Source organism: Ambystoma mexicanum, chromosome 14, assembly GCF_040938575.1.
Source record: "Ambystoma mexicanum isolate Mex_15411 chromosome 14, UKY_AmexF1_1, whole genome shotgun sequence".
NCBI lineage: Eukaryota > Metazoa > Chordata > Amphibia > Caudata > Ambystomatidae > Ambystoma > Ambystoma mexicanum.
This window is the reverse complement of record NC_090940.1, coordinates 662,515,886-662,533,524: the sequence shown is the minus strand read 5'-3', so window position 1 is coordinate 662,533,524 and position 17,639 is coordinate 662,515,886. Positions and strand designations below refer to the sequence as shown.

At 44.7% G+C, this 17,639-nt stretch overlaps 1 protein-coding gene across 4 annotated transcripts in view; it reads left to right on the top strand.

The window, feature by feature from the left end:
* Positions 1 to 17,639, top strand: part of BRF1 (BRF1 general transcription factor IIIB subunit) — a 1,105,609-nt gene that overhangs the window by 519,974 nt on the left and 567,996 nt on the right. For all 4 annotated transcript variants that reach the window (XM_069638202.1, XM_069638201.1, XM_069638205.1 and 1 more), the window contains one exon: positions 16,422 to 16,515. In XM_069638202.1, coding sequence (XP_069494303.1) covers positions 16,422 to 16,515 — 94 coding nt within the window. The remainder of the gene's footprint in view (positions 1 to 16,421; positions 16,516 to 17,639) is intronic.

Sequence of the window (17,639 nt, the reverse complement as noted above, 5' to 3'; positions counted from 1 at the left end):
AGGGTTGGGGGAGCCCAGGAGATTCCACGCGAAAGCCGCTGCAGTCAGAATAACAACGTTGTTATATTTATGATTTCCATGGTTTTCCAACCACGGCAATCACAAACACAACAACGTTGTATTTTCAATTGCTGCGCCTCTGCTTTTTGCCTTCATTTTACGTTTTCTGTGCTTCCCTGGGCTTGGGGAGCACCGAAAACGTAAAATGAAAGGTGAAGGCAGCCTCCTCAGCTCTGCTCTGGCTGCTTGTTTAGTGCCGCCAGGGCAGAGCTGAGGAGGCTGCCTGAAATGGCAAAATGGATGCTCCCATGTAAACGCGTTGAGCCTTGTTTGCCCAAAGTTTTTACAAAGGAACATTCATTCAAAATATGTTTAAACTATGTTTTAGACTATCGTTTAAGCCAATAATTGTTTTGCGTGCACTATTGGTTTAATGGCATTGACACAGCTCAGAACCAGGACACCACTATCCCTACCAATACTCTACCAGAGTTCAAATTTGCCCAGGTTACTCCAACAGAGGTCGCACAAATCATTAACTCTCTGAAACTCTCACGCTGCCAAGCCAACATTTGCCCTGCCCAAATCATAAAAGATGCAGCGAGAAATCTTGCTCCCTTCATCACCAGGTTAATAAACGCCTCTTTTAAATCATGCCAGGTTCCAACCAACCTGAAAGACGCATGGGTACTCCCCCTGCTTAAAAAAAAACTTCTCTCGATCCCACCATCCCAACTAATTACAGGCCAATAACCACCATCCCCTTCCTTCTCAAAATCATCGATAAGGCTGTCTACCTCCAAATCCAGTCCTACCTAGAGATCAACAACCTCCTAGGGCTCAGACAATCCGGATTTAGACCCCTTCATGGGACCGAAACAGCCCTACTAGATCTGAAAACGCAAATAGACTTAATAAAAGACAACAGACAATGTGCAGTACTTCTGCTATTAGACCTCTCCGCTGCCTTCGATCTGGTTAACCACAATATACTTTGTGAGCATCTATCATCGGCAGCAAACTTCTCCCCGGAGGCTACAACTTGGATCAACTACTTAAACAATAGAATGATGAAAGTGTTCTCTCCATCAGATGCAGCAGACCCCATCCTTATCACCTGCGGAGTGCCACAAGGCTCCTGAGTGTCCCCACATTATACAATTTATTTACCAAACCCTTATTCGACATCCTGGACCGTTTGGGTGTCATCTACACCAACTATGCAGATGACACCCAGATACTGATCCCACTATCCGGCAACAATGACTCTGACAACGACCTACTAAATAAAATCTACCTAGTCATTCAGGCATGGATGGCTACCCATAGCTTGTGCCGTGCCTGAATGACGAAAAGACTGAAATTCTCATACTAGGCGCCCCTATTTATCTAAAAAAAACATACACCTCATTCAATATAAGACGGTAACCTGATCATTACGGCCAAGGAAACTAAAACCTAAGGCTTTCATCTTGATTCCGCCTTGAACCTTAAGAAACAAGCTAACGCCACTGCGACAGCTACCACCTATACTTGCAAACCTATTCATGCATGTAAAAACTAGCTTTCTACTAATAGCAGCATGATCCTGGCACAAGCACTAATCCTGTTGAAACTTGATTACTGCAATGCTCTTTATGCAGGAGCAAACAAACAAGTGCTAAACAAACTCCAACCCCTGCAAAATAATGCACCAGGAACCACCTTGGGCATCCCAAGAAAGGACCACATCCCTGAAACAAGAAGAAGCCACAAATGGCTCTCTATCCAGGATAGAATTTACTTTAAACTTGTCTCCATCTCCCACAAATGTCTTCAGAACACTGCCCCCAAATACTTGATTAACAAAATCGTTCCTTTTTAAAAAAATGTTTAATAGTGTTTCAGTTCAAAAGAACTTTTCACAAGAGTAAACATACACAAAACATAAAAATAGAAAGTCAAAACAATTCACACAATCAATAAGATACCTAAAAAATACCTTCATTTAAATTTGTCACCAATATAAATACTATACATTATTAAAACAGAAAAACATTGTCTTCTTTTACATGCACTAATTGTAGAATAAAACAGACCAATATACATCACTCCTGCATGTAGCTAAATCTCATTCAGTTCATTTTCTATGAAAAGAGTGACCATCATAAGAGACAATATAGCTCAATAATTCAATCCCTGCTCAGAGGGAAGACAGGCTTATAAATCTGCTAATAATTTCACATTTTATTCGAACTGCCTAACGAAAATTTGCCACCTTCCAAATCTGAGTTGTTGCAATTATTCGATTCCTATTCCATCCTGCTAAACATCTCAGCCAGAACCTTTCACTGGCAATATAGGTAAGATCATGTTCATATTTTACTAGGTATTTTTCAAAATACTTCTCATAAATGGGACTCATATTCTTGCAGCAGGTGAGCACTTCTTATAGTTTTTCTCTTTTTCATTACCACACAATCTGCACATTCTCCTTTCCTCCGGGATTTTTAACCAGGCCCCCCATACACCAAGAACATTAAGTCGATTTAACCTCATGTCCAGGAAGATTTTCCGATTAACCTTTGAGGTCATAAGCTTTAGATAGAACTGAGGTTTTTGTACAGGAAAGGCAGTTTTGCAAATGATCCTAATGAGCCAAATTCCGCAACCCTATCATTGCTGTATGCCCAATCCCACTTTTCCAATGAATCTTTCAAGGACTTCAACATCGCCCCCTCTCTGTATTCCTATTTTGGGACAAAAGCAATTCTCTCAAAAATATCCTGGATTTTTTTCTGGAAGTTATTCAGGGCCCTCATATTTCCTCCCTTAAACCCTACATGTACTATGTGCAGTAATGAACCTTGCTGTGCATACCTTATTTTGATATAGAGCTTTGCTCTGTTACGGTCGATTTGGGTAGATAGAGAAATCAGCCCCAGTTCTAACTGAATGGCCTGGATAAGTGTATAATTAGAGCGACCTAATATTCTTCTCCATATCACACCTTACGTCACATCTGCCCAATCCGACCAATCAGAAAAAGATGCTTCCAAGGCATACAGGAACATTGCCACCAACTTTTGCTTATAGATATTAATAATTCCCAATAGGCTAAAACCTGCAGTTTCCTTAGAAAAACTTACAACTGCTGCTAAAGTTGCCATTATCTTAGTTTGTTTATTCTTTTGAACTAGTGGATTCATTTTCTTCCTTTTGCCACATATTTTTGAAAATCGTTCCAAAAACATCATCTAGACCTACGAGTTCAGTTAACTCCTTCTGCATGATCTCGCCTCGCTACAACCTAAAAAGATCTGGAGGTTCCAGCTTCCCGATACAAGCAGCTTTGGCATGGAATGCCCTCCCACTCAACCTACGGACTGACCTCAACCTCCACAGCTTCAAGTCCAATACCAAAAAATGGCTCCTCCCCAAGGACACTGCATTCATTGCTTGAGCCTATAAATTAGATCCCAATGGCCCCTTACCGACACAATTACGCTTGCAACTTCTATTATGTATAGCCCTCCACACTGACAAATGTTTATATGCACACTTAGTTTTTGTTTTGTAGCTACCGTATTTAATTATTTTTTTTCTTGTTCATTGTTCTTACTACCTTTCGATATTTTACTCTGTATCAATGTCCATTTATATGTTCTTGTGTATCCTTAGCTGTCTTATAAGCACCCAGATACCCCAGGGTGGGGTGCCCTGTATAAAAAACAAACTAAATGTTTTGATGGGAAGTCTGTTCTGATTGATTGGCAAGTGGACTTGAAAAAAAGGTGATTTCATCCAGATTGACAAGATCACCAATGTTGGAAAGTTGGTTCATAGATTTGGTGAAGGGGGTTTCCCTGCTCTTCATAGGAAATGGAATAGATGCACGACAATAGGCCATCGGACATGGGGAGGTTATTTTCAAGGGAAAATGGGTGATACCATGTCTCACCTAATGGAGCCATAATATCTCCCCAGAGGCTGTTTGCTCCCATGCGATCCTTCCCCATATAGCCGCCCCCAGGGTCAGGATCAGATATTGGCTACTGTCTCCTGGCCACATGGGAGGAGGTTGCCACCCGGAGATGCGTGATGACTGCATGAGATTCATCACAATACTTTAAAAAAGAAGAAAATATCAAATTATTAAAGCATAGAGGTAAGAGGTCAAAAAGAAAAAGTTGGTCTTAGGATGACCACTGACAAGCACATCTTGATCTGTTTTGCATGAAAATTAGTTGGTGGAATGGCTGTTTACTTGGCCTTTGAGAAGGTTTGGCTCCACTTCAAACCCAGGCCTGTAAACCCTGGAAGTTGGCTCAGAAAAAGAGTATTTTCAGTGGTGCCAAAGGCCACATGGCGATGTTTTAGCACTGTGGCTCTGAATCTACAGCTTTTGTTGTTCAACGCAAGCTTAGAGGTTGCTGCAAAATTAGTACTTCTATGCATTTTTGAGCCATAAATAGGACTCTCAAGCTCTAGGCACCATGTTGCAGCATGTATGCATTTCAGCCACGTTTAGGACACTGTCAGGTTTCCTTAATTACTGTCATCAGGTTTCCTTTAATTACTGTTAGGTTCCCTTTAATTATTTCCCTTTATTTCTGTGTGGGTTTGGCCTTGACCTTTCTATACAGATTCCTGTATAATTTATCTGTTTAACTTCTCCCACAATAGGCTTTTAACCTTAGTCCGCCTGAGCTGTCATGAACCCCGACGAGACCTCAATGGAGGCTTTAGGATCTTTGATCCGGGAGTTACGGGATGCCTTGGCTTACTCTGCATAATCCTTTGATTGATTGGAGTGCTACGACAATTGATATGCAATCTGATTTCTGTAAAGAGAATTGTTTCTCGGAAAGGCCTATTGAGGGAGAAGTTAAACAGATAAATTCAGCGTCCTGTTTCTTGGCTGAGTTTGGAATTGGAGGTCATGATGTTGGAGCAGTTGTTGGACAACTTCCACAATGTTATCAAGATTTTTGGGATGTTTTTGATGAGAAAGTAGCAGGAGAATTACCACCTCATAGAACCTTCGATTGTAAAATTGAGTTAGAGCCGGGAGCAATTTTGCCTACTAGCAGAGTATATGCTCTCACAGAGAAAGAAAATGACTATCTAAAAGAATATTTAACTGAGAATTTGGCCAAAGGTTTTATTCGTCATTCTCAGTCTCCTGCAGCGTCACCTTTTTATTTTTTGTACCTAAACCAGATGGAACCCTCCGAACGTGCATAGATTATCGAGCAGTTAATAGGGTCACAGTTAAAAACCGGTATCCTCTTCCTCTCATCTCAGAAATGCTTAATCAAATTCAGGGAGCCACCATTTTTACTAAATTAGATTTGAGGAGAGCTTACCGTCTAGTGCGTGTGCAAGAAGGAGATGAATGGAAAACGGCGTTTAAGACCAGGTTTGGACTATATGAATATCAGGTGATGCCATTCGGACTATGCAACGCTCTAGCGGCTTTCCAATATTTTATTGACAAAGTTTTTAGAGAATTCTTGGATATTTTTGTAGCTGTCTATATAGACGACATTTTGATTTTTTTTCTTCTGATTTGGATCAACATCAGAGACTTGTTCGTCTGGTTTTGCAAAAACTACGTGACAATCATTTGTTTGCCAAGTTGGAAAAAAGCCAATTTCATGCAGATTCAGTGGAATTCTTGGGTTTTATAGTTTCGCCAAAAGGTTTGGAAATGAATCCTAAGAAGATACAAGCAGTTCAGGAGTGGCCTGCCCCCACAAAGGTTAAAGATATACAAAGTTTCTTAGGCTTTGCAAATTACTATAGAAGATTTATAGAAGGACTTTCACGACTAGTTGCTCCTATAACCAGACTGCTAAAAAAGGGAGTAAACTTTGAATGGGACCTTGAAGCCGAAAAAGCCTTTCAAGAATTAAAGAAGAAATGTACAACTAGTCCAATTTTGATACATCCAGATGCTTCTAAACCTTTCTTTGTGGAAGCGGACGCTTCCAATCTAGCAATGGGGGCGGTGCTTTCACAGAGACATGAAAAAACTGGTCAGTTACACCCAGTAGCTTTTTTTTCTAGAAAGTTCTCTACGGCAGAAATGAATTATACGATTTCAGATCGTGAACTGCTAGCTATCAAGTCCGCTTTTGAAGAATGGAGACATTTTCTTAAAGGGGTCAGGCACACGGTTACGGTACTTACAGATCATAGAAATTTATTGTTTTTGAAGTCTGCTAAAGCTTTGTCACCACGACAACTTCGTTGGTCCTTATTTTTTGCAGACTATGATTTTGTAGTGACTTTTAAACCCGGAAGTTTAAATCGAAAAGCAGACGCCCTATCCCGTCAATTTCCTGGAAGTGTGGTGAAAGAGGTTCAAGAACCAGAACCGCTTATTGCTCCTGAACGCTTTCTGTTAGCTGGAATTTTTAAAGGTAGGGATGTGTTGAATGAAGTTCGCCAATCTATGTCATTACAGAAGATGGAAGAGTGGGTGAAATTGGATCCAGCTAGGAGTTTAAAGGAGGGTCTTCCTTTTTTTGATAATGGGCTTTATTTGCCCACAGTTAAGAGAAAAGATCTTGAAGAATTGCCATGAATCGATCTTGTCTGGACATCCAGGATTCAGGAAGACACTGGAATTAGTTCGTAGAAATATTTGGTGGGAGAAGGTTCGTCAATATACTTTGAACTTGGTCAAGACGTGTGCAGTCTGTGCGCAGGCAAAAAGTCAAGTTGGGAAGCGGCATGGTTTATTAGAGCCGTTACCTGTTCCTCCTCGACCTTGGCACACAATTTCTATGGATTTCATCAGTGAGCTTCCCCTGGATAAAGGTTGTACAACTATTTTAGTTGTGGTGGATCTTCTTACTAAGGAAGCGCATTTCTTGCCGATGGAGGGAGAGGTTACTGCTGAAAAACTGGCTCATAAATTCTTGCAAGGAGTGGTTAGGTTGCATGGTCTTCCTTGTAAAGTTATCTCAGACAGGGGGTCTCAATTTATCTCAAAATTTTGGAGGGCCTTCTGTAAAAAACTAGGGGTGGAGGTTAGTTTAACTTCAGGGTATCATCCAGAGGCTAATGGACAAGTTGAGAGAGTCAACCAGGAGTTAGAGAAATTTTTAAGATGTTATCTACAAGCTACAAGGAATGGGTTGATCTGGTGTGGTTGGCAGAGTTTTCCTACAGCAATTGTGATAGGGATGCTACTTCAATGTCACCTTTTTATTTGGGACGTGGTTTTCATCCTCGTTTTCTGAGTTTTGGGGTTTTGGAAGATTCAGGGAATCCTGGAGTGGAAAAACGTTTGTTGCTGATGAAGAATAATTTGGATAAAGCAAAAAGGGTACTCGGAAAAGGCAAATTGAGATATAAAAGGTGTGCGGATGTGAGAAGGAAAGCTGGTCCTAAGTATGAGGTAGGGCACTTAGTGTGGCTTTCTACCAGACATTTAAGAATTAAGGGGAAGAATAAATGTAGTCCTCGATTTGTAGGTCTACTTGAGGTTGAAAAAATCATAAATTCAGTGGCAGTACGATTAAAGTTACCCAAGCAGTTGAAAGTACACCCCACTTTCCATGTTAGTCTTTTGAAACCCGTTAGTCCAGGCACCAGGTTTAGAACTCATCCCCCTCCTGTGATTATGGAGGATTCTTCAGAGGAGTTTGTAGTTAATAATAAAATTTTGGATTCTAGGAAAGTGAGGGAAAGGTTGCAATATTTAATTGACTGGGAGGGATATGGACCTGAGGAACGTACCTGGAAAGATTCCTCTGATGTACATGCTCCTAGGTTAGTTGCTAAGTTTCATGCTAAAAATCCACATAAGATTGGCCCAGGGACTGGGCATTAGAAGGGGGGTACTGTCCGGTTTCCTTAATTACTGTCATCAGGTTTCCTTTAATTACTGTTAGGTTCCCTTTAATTATTTCCCTTTATTTCTGTGTGGGTTTGGCCTTGACCTTTCTATACAGATTCCTGGCTCTGGCCCAAGGCCAGATGGAGTTTTACAATAGAAGCCTTGATTGGCTAGAGAGAACTGCAGGGCAACAATGAACGTTCTAAACTGTCACTCTCTGCCTTTCATCGTCGTAACCCCAGCTGAGAGGACGTGTCTGTAGCTGCTCCTGCTGAAGTCTTGGGCCTAGTGGATTTGAACTTTCAAATCCTGGCAGTCGAGCGGCTACTTATGCAGGGTTGTTCAGGAGAAGAATTCAGGTTCGCAGGAGAGTTTCTGGAAGTTCTTTTGGAGAAGAAAAAATTCTTAAGCTAAGTGACTTTATTTGGATATGTAAATCTTTGCTCAGATTCATTAGAGACTTTAGTAAATGAAAATTCAAAAGAACTGATGTTACTCTATAGTTCAAGGTTTAATTGTTAAACGCGCAAGAGCAATGTTAGACTGTTACGTGTGATCATAGCGCTAGTGCGCGAGAAAAAACTGCTACGTGATTTCTATAGCGCGCGTGTTCCAGCGCGTGTGTTCATTGCACGTGTAGTCATAGCGCGAGTACCCGTGCGCGAGAAAAGACTGCTAGGTGACTTTTTCAGCACGTGTTTTCTTAGCGCGTGTGTTCCTCAGCGCGTGTTTTTTCTCCGGCGCGTGTTTTCTTCAACACGTGTTTTGCGTGGGTAAATTTTTGCGCGTCTGCGCGAAAAGGTTTCAACGGACTTTGGAAAAGTTTGCAAGTTCTTCAAGAGACTATGAACTCTATTTATTAAGAAGAAAGAACAGGATTCATCTAAGTCTTCTTAACTGGAACATTTAACAGTTTATAAGGCAAGAGTCAATGTTCTTAAGAGTTCAATAATCAAAGGAGTTGCTGTTATTTTCAAGACTTTCAAAGCCACAAGAAAGGTAGAAAGATTTTATCAGCTATTACTCCAATCTTCTCTAAGATCTTAACAGAGAAGAACCAGGTATGATTCTTTACATTTTAGTTAATGATATAACGTTTTTATCAGTTAAAGGTAGTAAAGTAATTTGAGGATTCTGTATGTTCTTATGTATTCACTGCAGGTTCCGCATCAGCTAGTCAGAACGTCGCAACCTGGTGTTTCTTATGTTATCCATTTCCCCCTTTCCCTTTGGGTGTAGTTAACAGAGCCGAGAATTATCGGGTTCTGAGGCTTACACTTCAGGAGGATTGTCGGGGGTTCAGCAGCTTCCGCGGACACAGGATAACTCTCAGCCTGACAGACTCTCAAAGCTAGATGTCCTGTTGTAGAATGTCTGCCCTATAGACACTAATAGGATTGTCCAATCTAGGTGCCTCTGCGATAGTATATCTGCACTCTAGTCCCTTCTGGGCCTGCCAAATCTAGGCGCCATTTTGCCACTCTCACAACATGCGCGCTATTAAGACCTGCTTTTCACACACACTCTGGTCCCTAGCCTGGACTCTTCTAACCATCACCATAACGATGGCCCTCACCAACTCTATACCTTGCAACCTGCAAGAGAGAAACTCGCGACTTAGAGCAAGGCTGCGGCGACTTTATGACCTCAAAAACAAAAGAACCAATCCTACAGGCCTTACATCCACTTCAACCACCAACCCTCTCGCCCAAGCGGAGGGAAGGTGTCCCAAAGCACAAATCGACTTGTGCTATAAACAGAAGATACCAAACCACCTCAATCATAGACCTTTCCAAGTAACAACCTCTACTCCTACCTTATCAGGAGCCCTCATCAATGCTAGGTCCCTCATAGCACATAACACGGAGATTGCTGACCTACTTGCAATGAATAACCTCGATATCCTCGCTGTCTCTGAGACCTGGCTCCATGATGCCGCAGGTCCTGCACTTATGATTGCCATACCAGACAACTATAATATACTAAGAGTTGCTCGACCTAATTCCAGAGGCGGTGGCCTGGCATCATTGCCAAAACCAAGCTAGCCGTAAGACTCACCCCTCCTCTAGCAATCACATCATGTGAACTCCTCTCTGCTAAAATACCTATCTCTAATAATAGTACACTAACTGTACTCTTAGTGTACACACCTCCAGGCCCACTAGCTAACTTTGAGGAAGACCTATCCAGTCTCCCCACGAATAGCATCAAAGACACCACCCAACTCCTATTACTAGGAGATTTTAACTTGGGTTTCAATGATGGCGAGGATAAACAGGCCCATTCTATCCAATCAATCCTAGTCGATCATGGTCTTACCCAAAAAGTCTCAGTCCCCACACATATAAAAGGACGTACTCTATATTGGATAGCCAATCGTAACTGCGACACCACCATCACTAATATTGATCCACAAACTTGGACTGACCACCACCTCATCTGCTTCTTAGCCACTATAGATCCCCCTGAACCAGTGAACACCAAAATCATACCCCCTATGCCAACGAGATGTAAAAAAGATATTACCGTGTAAAACTACTCCCACTTCTCCTACCAGCTCTCACCGATGGCACTATCAACTCAGACCCAAACACGCTAGTTGAGACATTCAACATGGCCAAAACTCTGGACATAATTGCCCCTATCAAACTTCGCAAAAGAGAATCTCACCTCAACTCATGGTTCACCCCTCACCTTAAAGAATTACGTATCCAAAAACGCAAACTCCAAGCTATCTGGAGGCATACACCTTCAATTGAGAATAAAATCCTACTTGAAAATTTGGTAAAAAATATAAGAAAGAAATAATCCAAACCAAAAAAGACACATTTAATGAGAGAATTAGTAAAGCGAACTCTAATTCAAAAGAACTCTTTTCCATCCTCCGGGAAATGGAAAACCCAATTGCTCCCACAGACAAGGTCCCCAAGGACAAACCATGGTGCACTAGCATCCAAAATGCCTTGGCCAATAAAATCACAACCCTACAATCTAAAATCGCAATGAAAAAAGCCTCCTTGAGTTCTATCGGAACACACACCACCCTCCTGACAGATACACTGAGCACGTTGTCACAAAGTAACTGCCTACCATTCAGCTTCACCAACATATCCATACTGGAAACTGAAAAGGTTGTACTATCCCTCAAACCATCTGACTGCCAAGGTGACAGTTGCCCCGCGCAAGTTATTAAGGATGCAGCTAGAGATCTAGCTCCCTTCATATCTAAATTAATCAACGCCTCCTTCAGCTCCAGCACTGTACCTACCAACCTTAAGGAATCGTGGGTACTGCCCCTCCTCAAAAAGCAAACCCTTGACCCAGCCATCCCCACTAATTATAGGCCCATCACCACGGTCCCATTTCTCCTTAAAATTGACAGAGTAGCCTACCTCCATATCCAAAGCTATCTGGAGTCGAATCAATTACTAGGATCACGACAATCAGGTTTCAGACCACTACATGGTACTGAAACGGCCCTAATTGACCTTAAGACACAAATCGACGAGTTGAAGGATAAAGGTAAAACAGCTATGCTCCTCCTCCTTGACTTAACGGCGGCTTTTGACCTGGTGGATCATGCAGTGTTATGCAACCATTTAGCGTCTGCCGCCCATTTCTCAAGTGAAGCTATAGCATGGGTACAATCCTTCTTAGCTAACCGTACGATGAGTGTTCTCCCCCCTAGCTTCAGCGGACCCAATACAAATCACCTGTGGCATCCCACAAGGTTCATGTGTCTCCCCCACAATGTATAATATCTTCACTAAGCCACTCTTCGACAAACTTGACAGACTGGGGGTAACTTACACCAATTATGCGGACGACACGCAGATCCTCTTACCACTATCTGGCAACTTTGTTGAAGAGACAGCTTTAGTAAATAAGATTTACCTCCTCATTCAGGCATGGATGGCCCCCCCACACCCTCTGCCTGAATGACGACAAAACATAGATACTGATTTTGGGTTCCGACTCTAACCTTAAAAAACTCAGCCCCAACTATCTCGCCTTCAACATAGATGGCAATATAATTAAAGTGGCAACCGAGTTAAAAACACTAGGTTTCTACCTTGATTCCACACTATCTCATAAAAAACAAGTCTACACCTTGGCTTCCTCTACAGCGTATACCTGCAAACTAATCAGGACCTGTAGGCCCTACCTCTCCAAAACTAATTGCATCACACTAGCCAACGCACTCATTTCCAGTTGGACTACTGCAACGCTTTTTATGCCGGTGCCAATAAAACCGTCATAAACAAAATGCAAATACTGCAAAATAATGCCCATAGAGCAGCCCTGGACATACCGCATAGAGCTCACATCTCTAACATTAGGAAAGACCACCACTGGTTAAAAATCAGCGACAGTGCTTCTCAAAACACTATCGCTTACACACAAAGGACTGAACAACACTGCACCCCCTTACATCTCGGCTACACTAACCAGAATGTCCTCCAGTCATCACACCAGAGCCTCTTGCCATTTCCTACTAGAAACTCCCAGATTCAGGCGAGCTAAATCGGGCGGTGCGAGTTTCCCGGTTAGAGCCACCCAAGCCTGGAATGCACTCCCCATTGCATTAAGAGCCAATCTACCCTACTTTGGATTTAGATGCAAGGTGAAAAGTTGGCTTTGGGCCAACGACAAATAACAAACTGAGCCACTGCACTCTAATGCCATGATGCCAGACTATCTCATCGCCCACCCTTGGTCGCGAGACACCTTCTTCTTGTACTTCTGGTATATTTGTACTGTATAAATGCTATTATGACATGTATCGCATCAGCTGTCTGTATCCTCTGCATGTAACTTAAGCTTAAGTATCCTTGCACCCGCTGCGCCCGGCTACCCCTGGGTTTGGAGCGCATTATCAAATTATAAACATAAACATATGATATTGGAATCTTACTTGGAACTGATCCCAGATTGTTTTGGATAATATAGAGTCTTGCACCTGGAAAGGGTGTTCGAATAGTGTGGCAAAGTGTGGGAGCTGTGGGAAGAGACAGTGTTTGACTTTTTTTTAAGGACAATCCTTAGTTTAGCTAGGAGAGGAACCTGTCTGCGATTAGGTTGCTGAAAGCGCATGCACGGTGGGGAGCAAGAGCCAGGTGCTACGATGTGCAGCAACTAATAATCATGCGTTAGCTGAACTTCGACTCTGTGAGGGGCAAGACTATGTTGAGTCATAGTTGAAGTAACATGCTGGAGAAGTGCCCTACTTTCTCCTTTCAGAGCCGAGGATATACCTGCTCTTCCCCGCCGTGGTCTTTGGGTTTAGACAAAACCTCTGTGGGCATCTTGAAGCCTTGTGCTGTGGTAGACCATTGATTCAGGGTTACTGCTTAAATCTTTCCTGGCGGGGTATCTTAAGGGGGCGCCTGCTCATTGGGTGAGAACCAAGGAACCTCCCAGTGCTTTCAGCTTCAAGTCCTAAATAGTCCTAATAAAATACTACGGTGTGGCTTCTGATGCCAGGTTCACCAGGCAGACCCTTCCGATGGCTTCTGAAGCCAGGTTCACCAGGCAGACCCTTCCGATTGCTTCTGAAGCCAGGTTCACCAGGCAGTCCCTTCCGATGGCTTCTGATGCCAGGTTCACCAGGCAGTCCCTTCCGATGGCTTCTGATGCCAGGTTCACCAGGCAGACCCTTCCGATGGCTTCTGATGCCAGGTTCACCAGGCAGACCCTCCCGATGACTTGATGGCTTCTGATGCCAGGTTCACCAGGCAGACCCTTCCGATGGCTTCTGATGGCAGTTTCACCAGGCAGACCCTTCTTATGGCTTCTAATGCCAGGTTCACCGGGCAGACCCTTCTGATGGCTTCTGAAGCCAGGTTCACCAGGCAGACCCTTCCGATGGCTTCTGATGGCAGGTTCACCAGGCAGACCCTTCCTATGGCTTCTGATGCCAGGTTCACCAGGCAGACCCTTCTGATGGCTTCTGATGCCAGGTTCACTAGGCAGACCCTCCCAATGGCTTCTGATGTCAGGTTCACCAGGCAGACCCTTCTGATGGCTTCTGAAGCCAGTTTCACCAGGCAGACCCTTCTGATGGCTTCTGAAGCCAGGTTCACCAGGCAGACCCTTCCGATGGCTTCTGAAGCCAGGTTCACCAGGCAGACCCTTCTGATGGCAGTTTCACCAGGCAGACCCTGCCGATGGCTTCTGATGCCAGGTTCACCAGGCAGACCCTGCCGATGGCTTCTGATGCCAGGTTCACTAGGCAGACCCTTCCAATGGCCTCTGAAGCCAGTTTCACTAGGCAGACCCTTCCGATGGCCTCTGAAGCCAGTTTCACTACGCAGACCCTTCCGATGGCCTCTGAAGCCAGGTTCACCAGGCAGACCCTTCCGATGGCTTCTGGTGCCAGGTTCACCAGGCAGACCCTTCCGATGGCTTCTGGTGCCAGGTTCACCAGGCAGACCCTTCCGATGGCTTCTGATGCCAGGTTCACCAGGCAGACCCTCCCGATGACTCGATGGCTTCCTATGCCAGGTTCACCAGGCAGACCCTTCTGATGGCTTCTGAAGCCAGGTTCACCAGGCAGACCCTTCCGATGGCTTCTGATGGCAGGTTCACTAGGCAGACCCTTCCAATGGCCTCTGAAGCCAGTTTCACTAGGCAGACCCTTCCGATGGCCTCTGAAGCCAGTTTCACTAGGCAGACCCTCCCGATGGCCTCTGAAGCCAGTTTCACTAGGCAGACCCTTCCGATGGCCTCTGAAGCCAGGTTCACCAGGCAGACCCTTCCGATGGCTTCTGGTGCCAGGTTCACCAGGCAGACCGTTCCGATGGCTTCTGATGCCAGGTTCACCAGGCAGACCCTCCCGATGACTCGATGGCTTCCTATGCCAGGTTCACCAGGCAGACCCTTCTGATGGCTTCTGAAGCCAGGTTCACCAGGCAGACCCTTCCGATGGCTTCTGATGGCAGGTTCACCAGGCAGACCCTTCTGATGGCTTCTAATGCCAGGTTCACCAGGCAGACCCTTCTGATGGCTTCTAATGCCAGGTTCACCAGGCAGAACCTTCCTATGGCTTCTAATGCCAGGTTCACCAGGCAGACCCTCCCGATGGCTTCTGATGTCAGGTTCACCAGGCAGACCCTTCTGATGGCTTCTGAAGCCAGGTTCACCAGGGAGACCCTTCCGATGGCTTCTGAAGCCAGGTTCACCAGGCAGACCCTCCCGATGACCCTGCCGATGGCTTCTAAAGCCAGGTTCACCAGGCTGACCCTCCCGATGACCCTCCCGATGGCCCTGCCGATGGCTTCTAAAGCCAGGTTCACCAGGCTGACCCTGCCAATGGCTTCTGAAGCCAGGTTCACCAGGCTGACCCTGCCGATGGCTTCTGAAGCCAGGTTCACCAAGCAGACCCTGCCGATGGCTTCTGAATCCAGGTTCACCAGGCTGATCCTGCCAATGGCTTCTGAAGCCAGGTTCACCAGGCTGACCCTTCCGATGACCCTTCTGAGGGCTTCTGAAGCCTGGTTCACCAGGCACACCCTTCCGATGGCTTCTGAAGCATGGTTTACCAGGCAGACCCTGCGGATGGCTTCTGAAGCCAGGTTCACTAGGCAGACCCTGCGGATGGCTTCTGAAGCCAGGTTCACTAGGCAGACCCTTCCAATGACCCTTCTGATGGCTTCTGAAGCCTGGTTTACCGGCAGACCCTTCCGATTGCTTCTGATGCCAGGTTCACCAGGCTGACCCTTCTGATGGCTTCTGAAGCCAGGTTCACTAGGCAGACCCCGCCGATGGCTTCTGAAGCCAGGTTCACTAGGCAGACCCTTCCAATGGCTTCTGATGCCAGGTTCACCAGGCTGACCCTTCCGATGGCCTCTGAAGCCTGGTTCACCAGGCAGACCCTTCTGATGGCTTCTGAAGCCTGGTTCACCAGGCAGACCCTTCCGATGACCCTTCTGATGGCTTCTGATGCCAGGTTCACCAGGCAGACCCTTCCGATGGCTTCTGAAGCCAGGTTCACTAGGCAGACCCTTCCGAGCCTTTGCTTGGCATAGCAGCCTTGTTCCATTTTGTGCAGCTGTTCTTGATGAAAGGATGAATTAATGAAGGGATGGATCAGAGGTTGCGCTTGCGTTTCTTCTTGTATGCGACTATCCTCTCTCCCCAGAGGTTTGCTCACTTGAGTGTGGATGCTTTATTCATGTAGGAAGCACAGTTTAATCTGCTGCCATCCACTGTGCTATAATACTCGCCAACAGAAGGATGTGGGCACTCACCTGGGTATCATGTTGAAGATTCCCTCTGACTTTGGGAAAATATATGACAGTGGCTGTGAAGACCCCTTGTTCCTGCAAGAGCCATGGTTTCAAGCTTTCGCTGGTGCTCCTGAGCCTCCCTTATTACAATGGAGCCACATTCTGTTTTGGTCTGATTTGATTGCTGAGATCCAATTTTCTGTTTGGAATTTTGTCCAGTCCACCATGTTCTCTACTTCAGCTCTTTGTAGTTTCTCTGTTTGTGTGGTCAGTTTGCCTTAAACTCTTTTGGAGGGTATTGCATTGAGCTATGTGCAGCGAAGGGAGATGGGTTTGACTGACAGTGCTTTATTTCTTTGCAGCCCTACTGGTAGCGTCCAGGATGCACGATTTTCGGCGAACTATAAAAGAGATCATCCGGGTGGTGAAAGTTTGTGAATCCACTTTACGGAAAAGGTGAGTAGAGTTGTTATTTCCAGACTTTCATCAATGTCGTGTCACACTACTTTGAACACCATTCCTTGACAGATGCAGGACAACTGTGTTCTATTGCAATTGATTTGACTACATCACAACAACTCTTTGTGTTAGGAATTGTGTTTGTGTTTTCAATATTTGTAAGTTGAAATAGCAGTTGCCAGTAGAACTGAGCTTACTGGCTTTGGGGTCACGCTTGAACACCGAGCCTCTGTGGCATGAATTAGCTGTAGGGTGATGTTCAGCAAGGAAACTTTGAGTTAAACTTACAAGTCCTGTCTAACTATTCTCTCAGGACAAGTAGTAAGCACCCTGCCCGGCCATTTTATTACCTATAATTTTGCCGTTAATTGCATACAAAAAACAAAAATGGGCATAAAATTCAGGCAGGTGTCTGCCCCTTGACTGCAGCTGCCCTGCTGCATTCCTGTGCTGCAACCAGTGGCACCAGTGCCACATGCTGCATGTATGTGATGCATGACCTGGAACAGACCTAAGAGTGAGTGTGTACAGTATTACTCATTCCCAATAACTGCTTTTGAAAGAATGAAGCTAGTATGGCAAAAATTATACCAAGATAAGAGCATCTCAAAACATCCATTGATTACCCAAATCCAGAATGGGAGCCGCTAAATTTAAATCTGTACTCCTACATTGTGTTGACCAGTTTCTGAAATGTGGTTATTGTTCTAACAGAGTGCTGCCTTTCTATTGTAAACCGGAGATTACCTTCATGTTTACGCTATAATAGTGTGTTTGAAATCGTGTTTAGAACTTGAACAGTGTTAGTTGTCAAGTAATCACACAATAGAGTTGTGACCAGTGTGACGAATCGAGGAAATTCGCCCCTTCTCCTCACAGGCCAACCTCCACCCTAATCCCCTATGTGAGGGTAGGGGGGTGAGCCCACTCACAATACCCTCCCTAGGGGTAGAGGCAAGTGGGACCTCACCAGGAGAGACTTCCCCCTCAGGGGACTTGGACTCCCATTCCTGTGAGGAACTCCCTAAAACTGTGCACACTGTGACGTACACAGGATGCTCTAAAACACCAGATACTTTTAAAGATGAAGACTGGGAGGAGGAACACTTAACAGATATCAT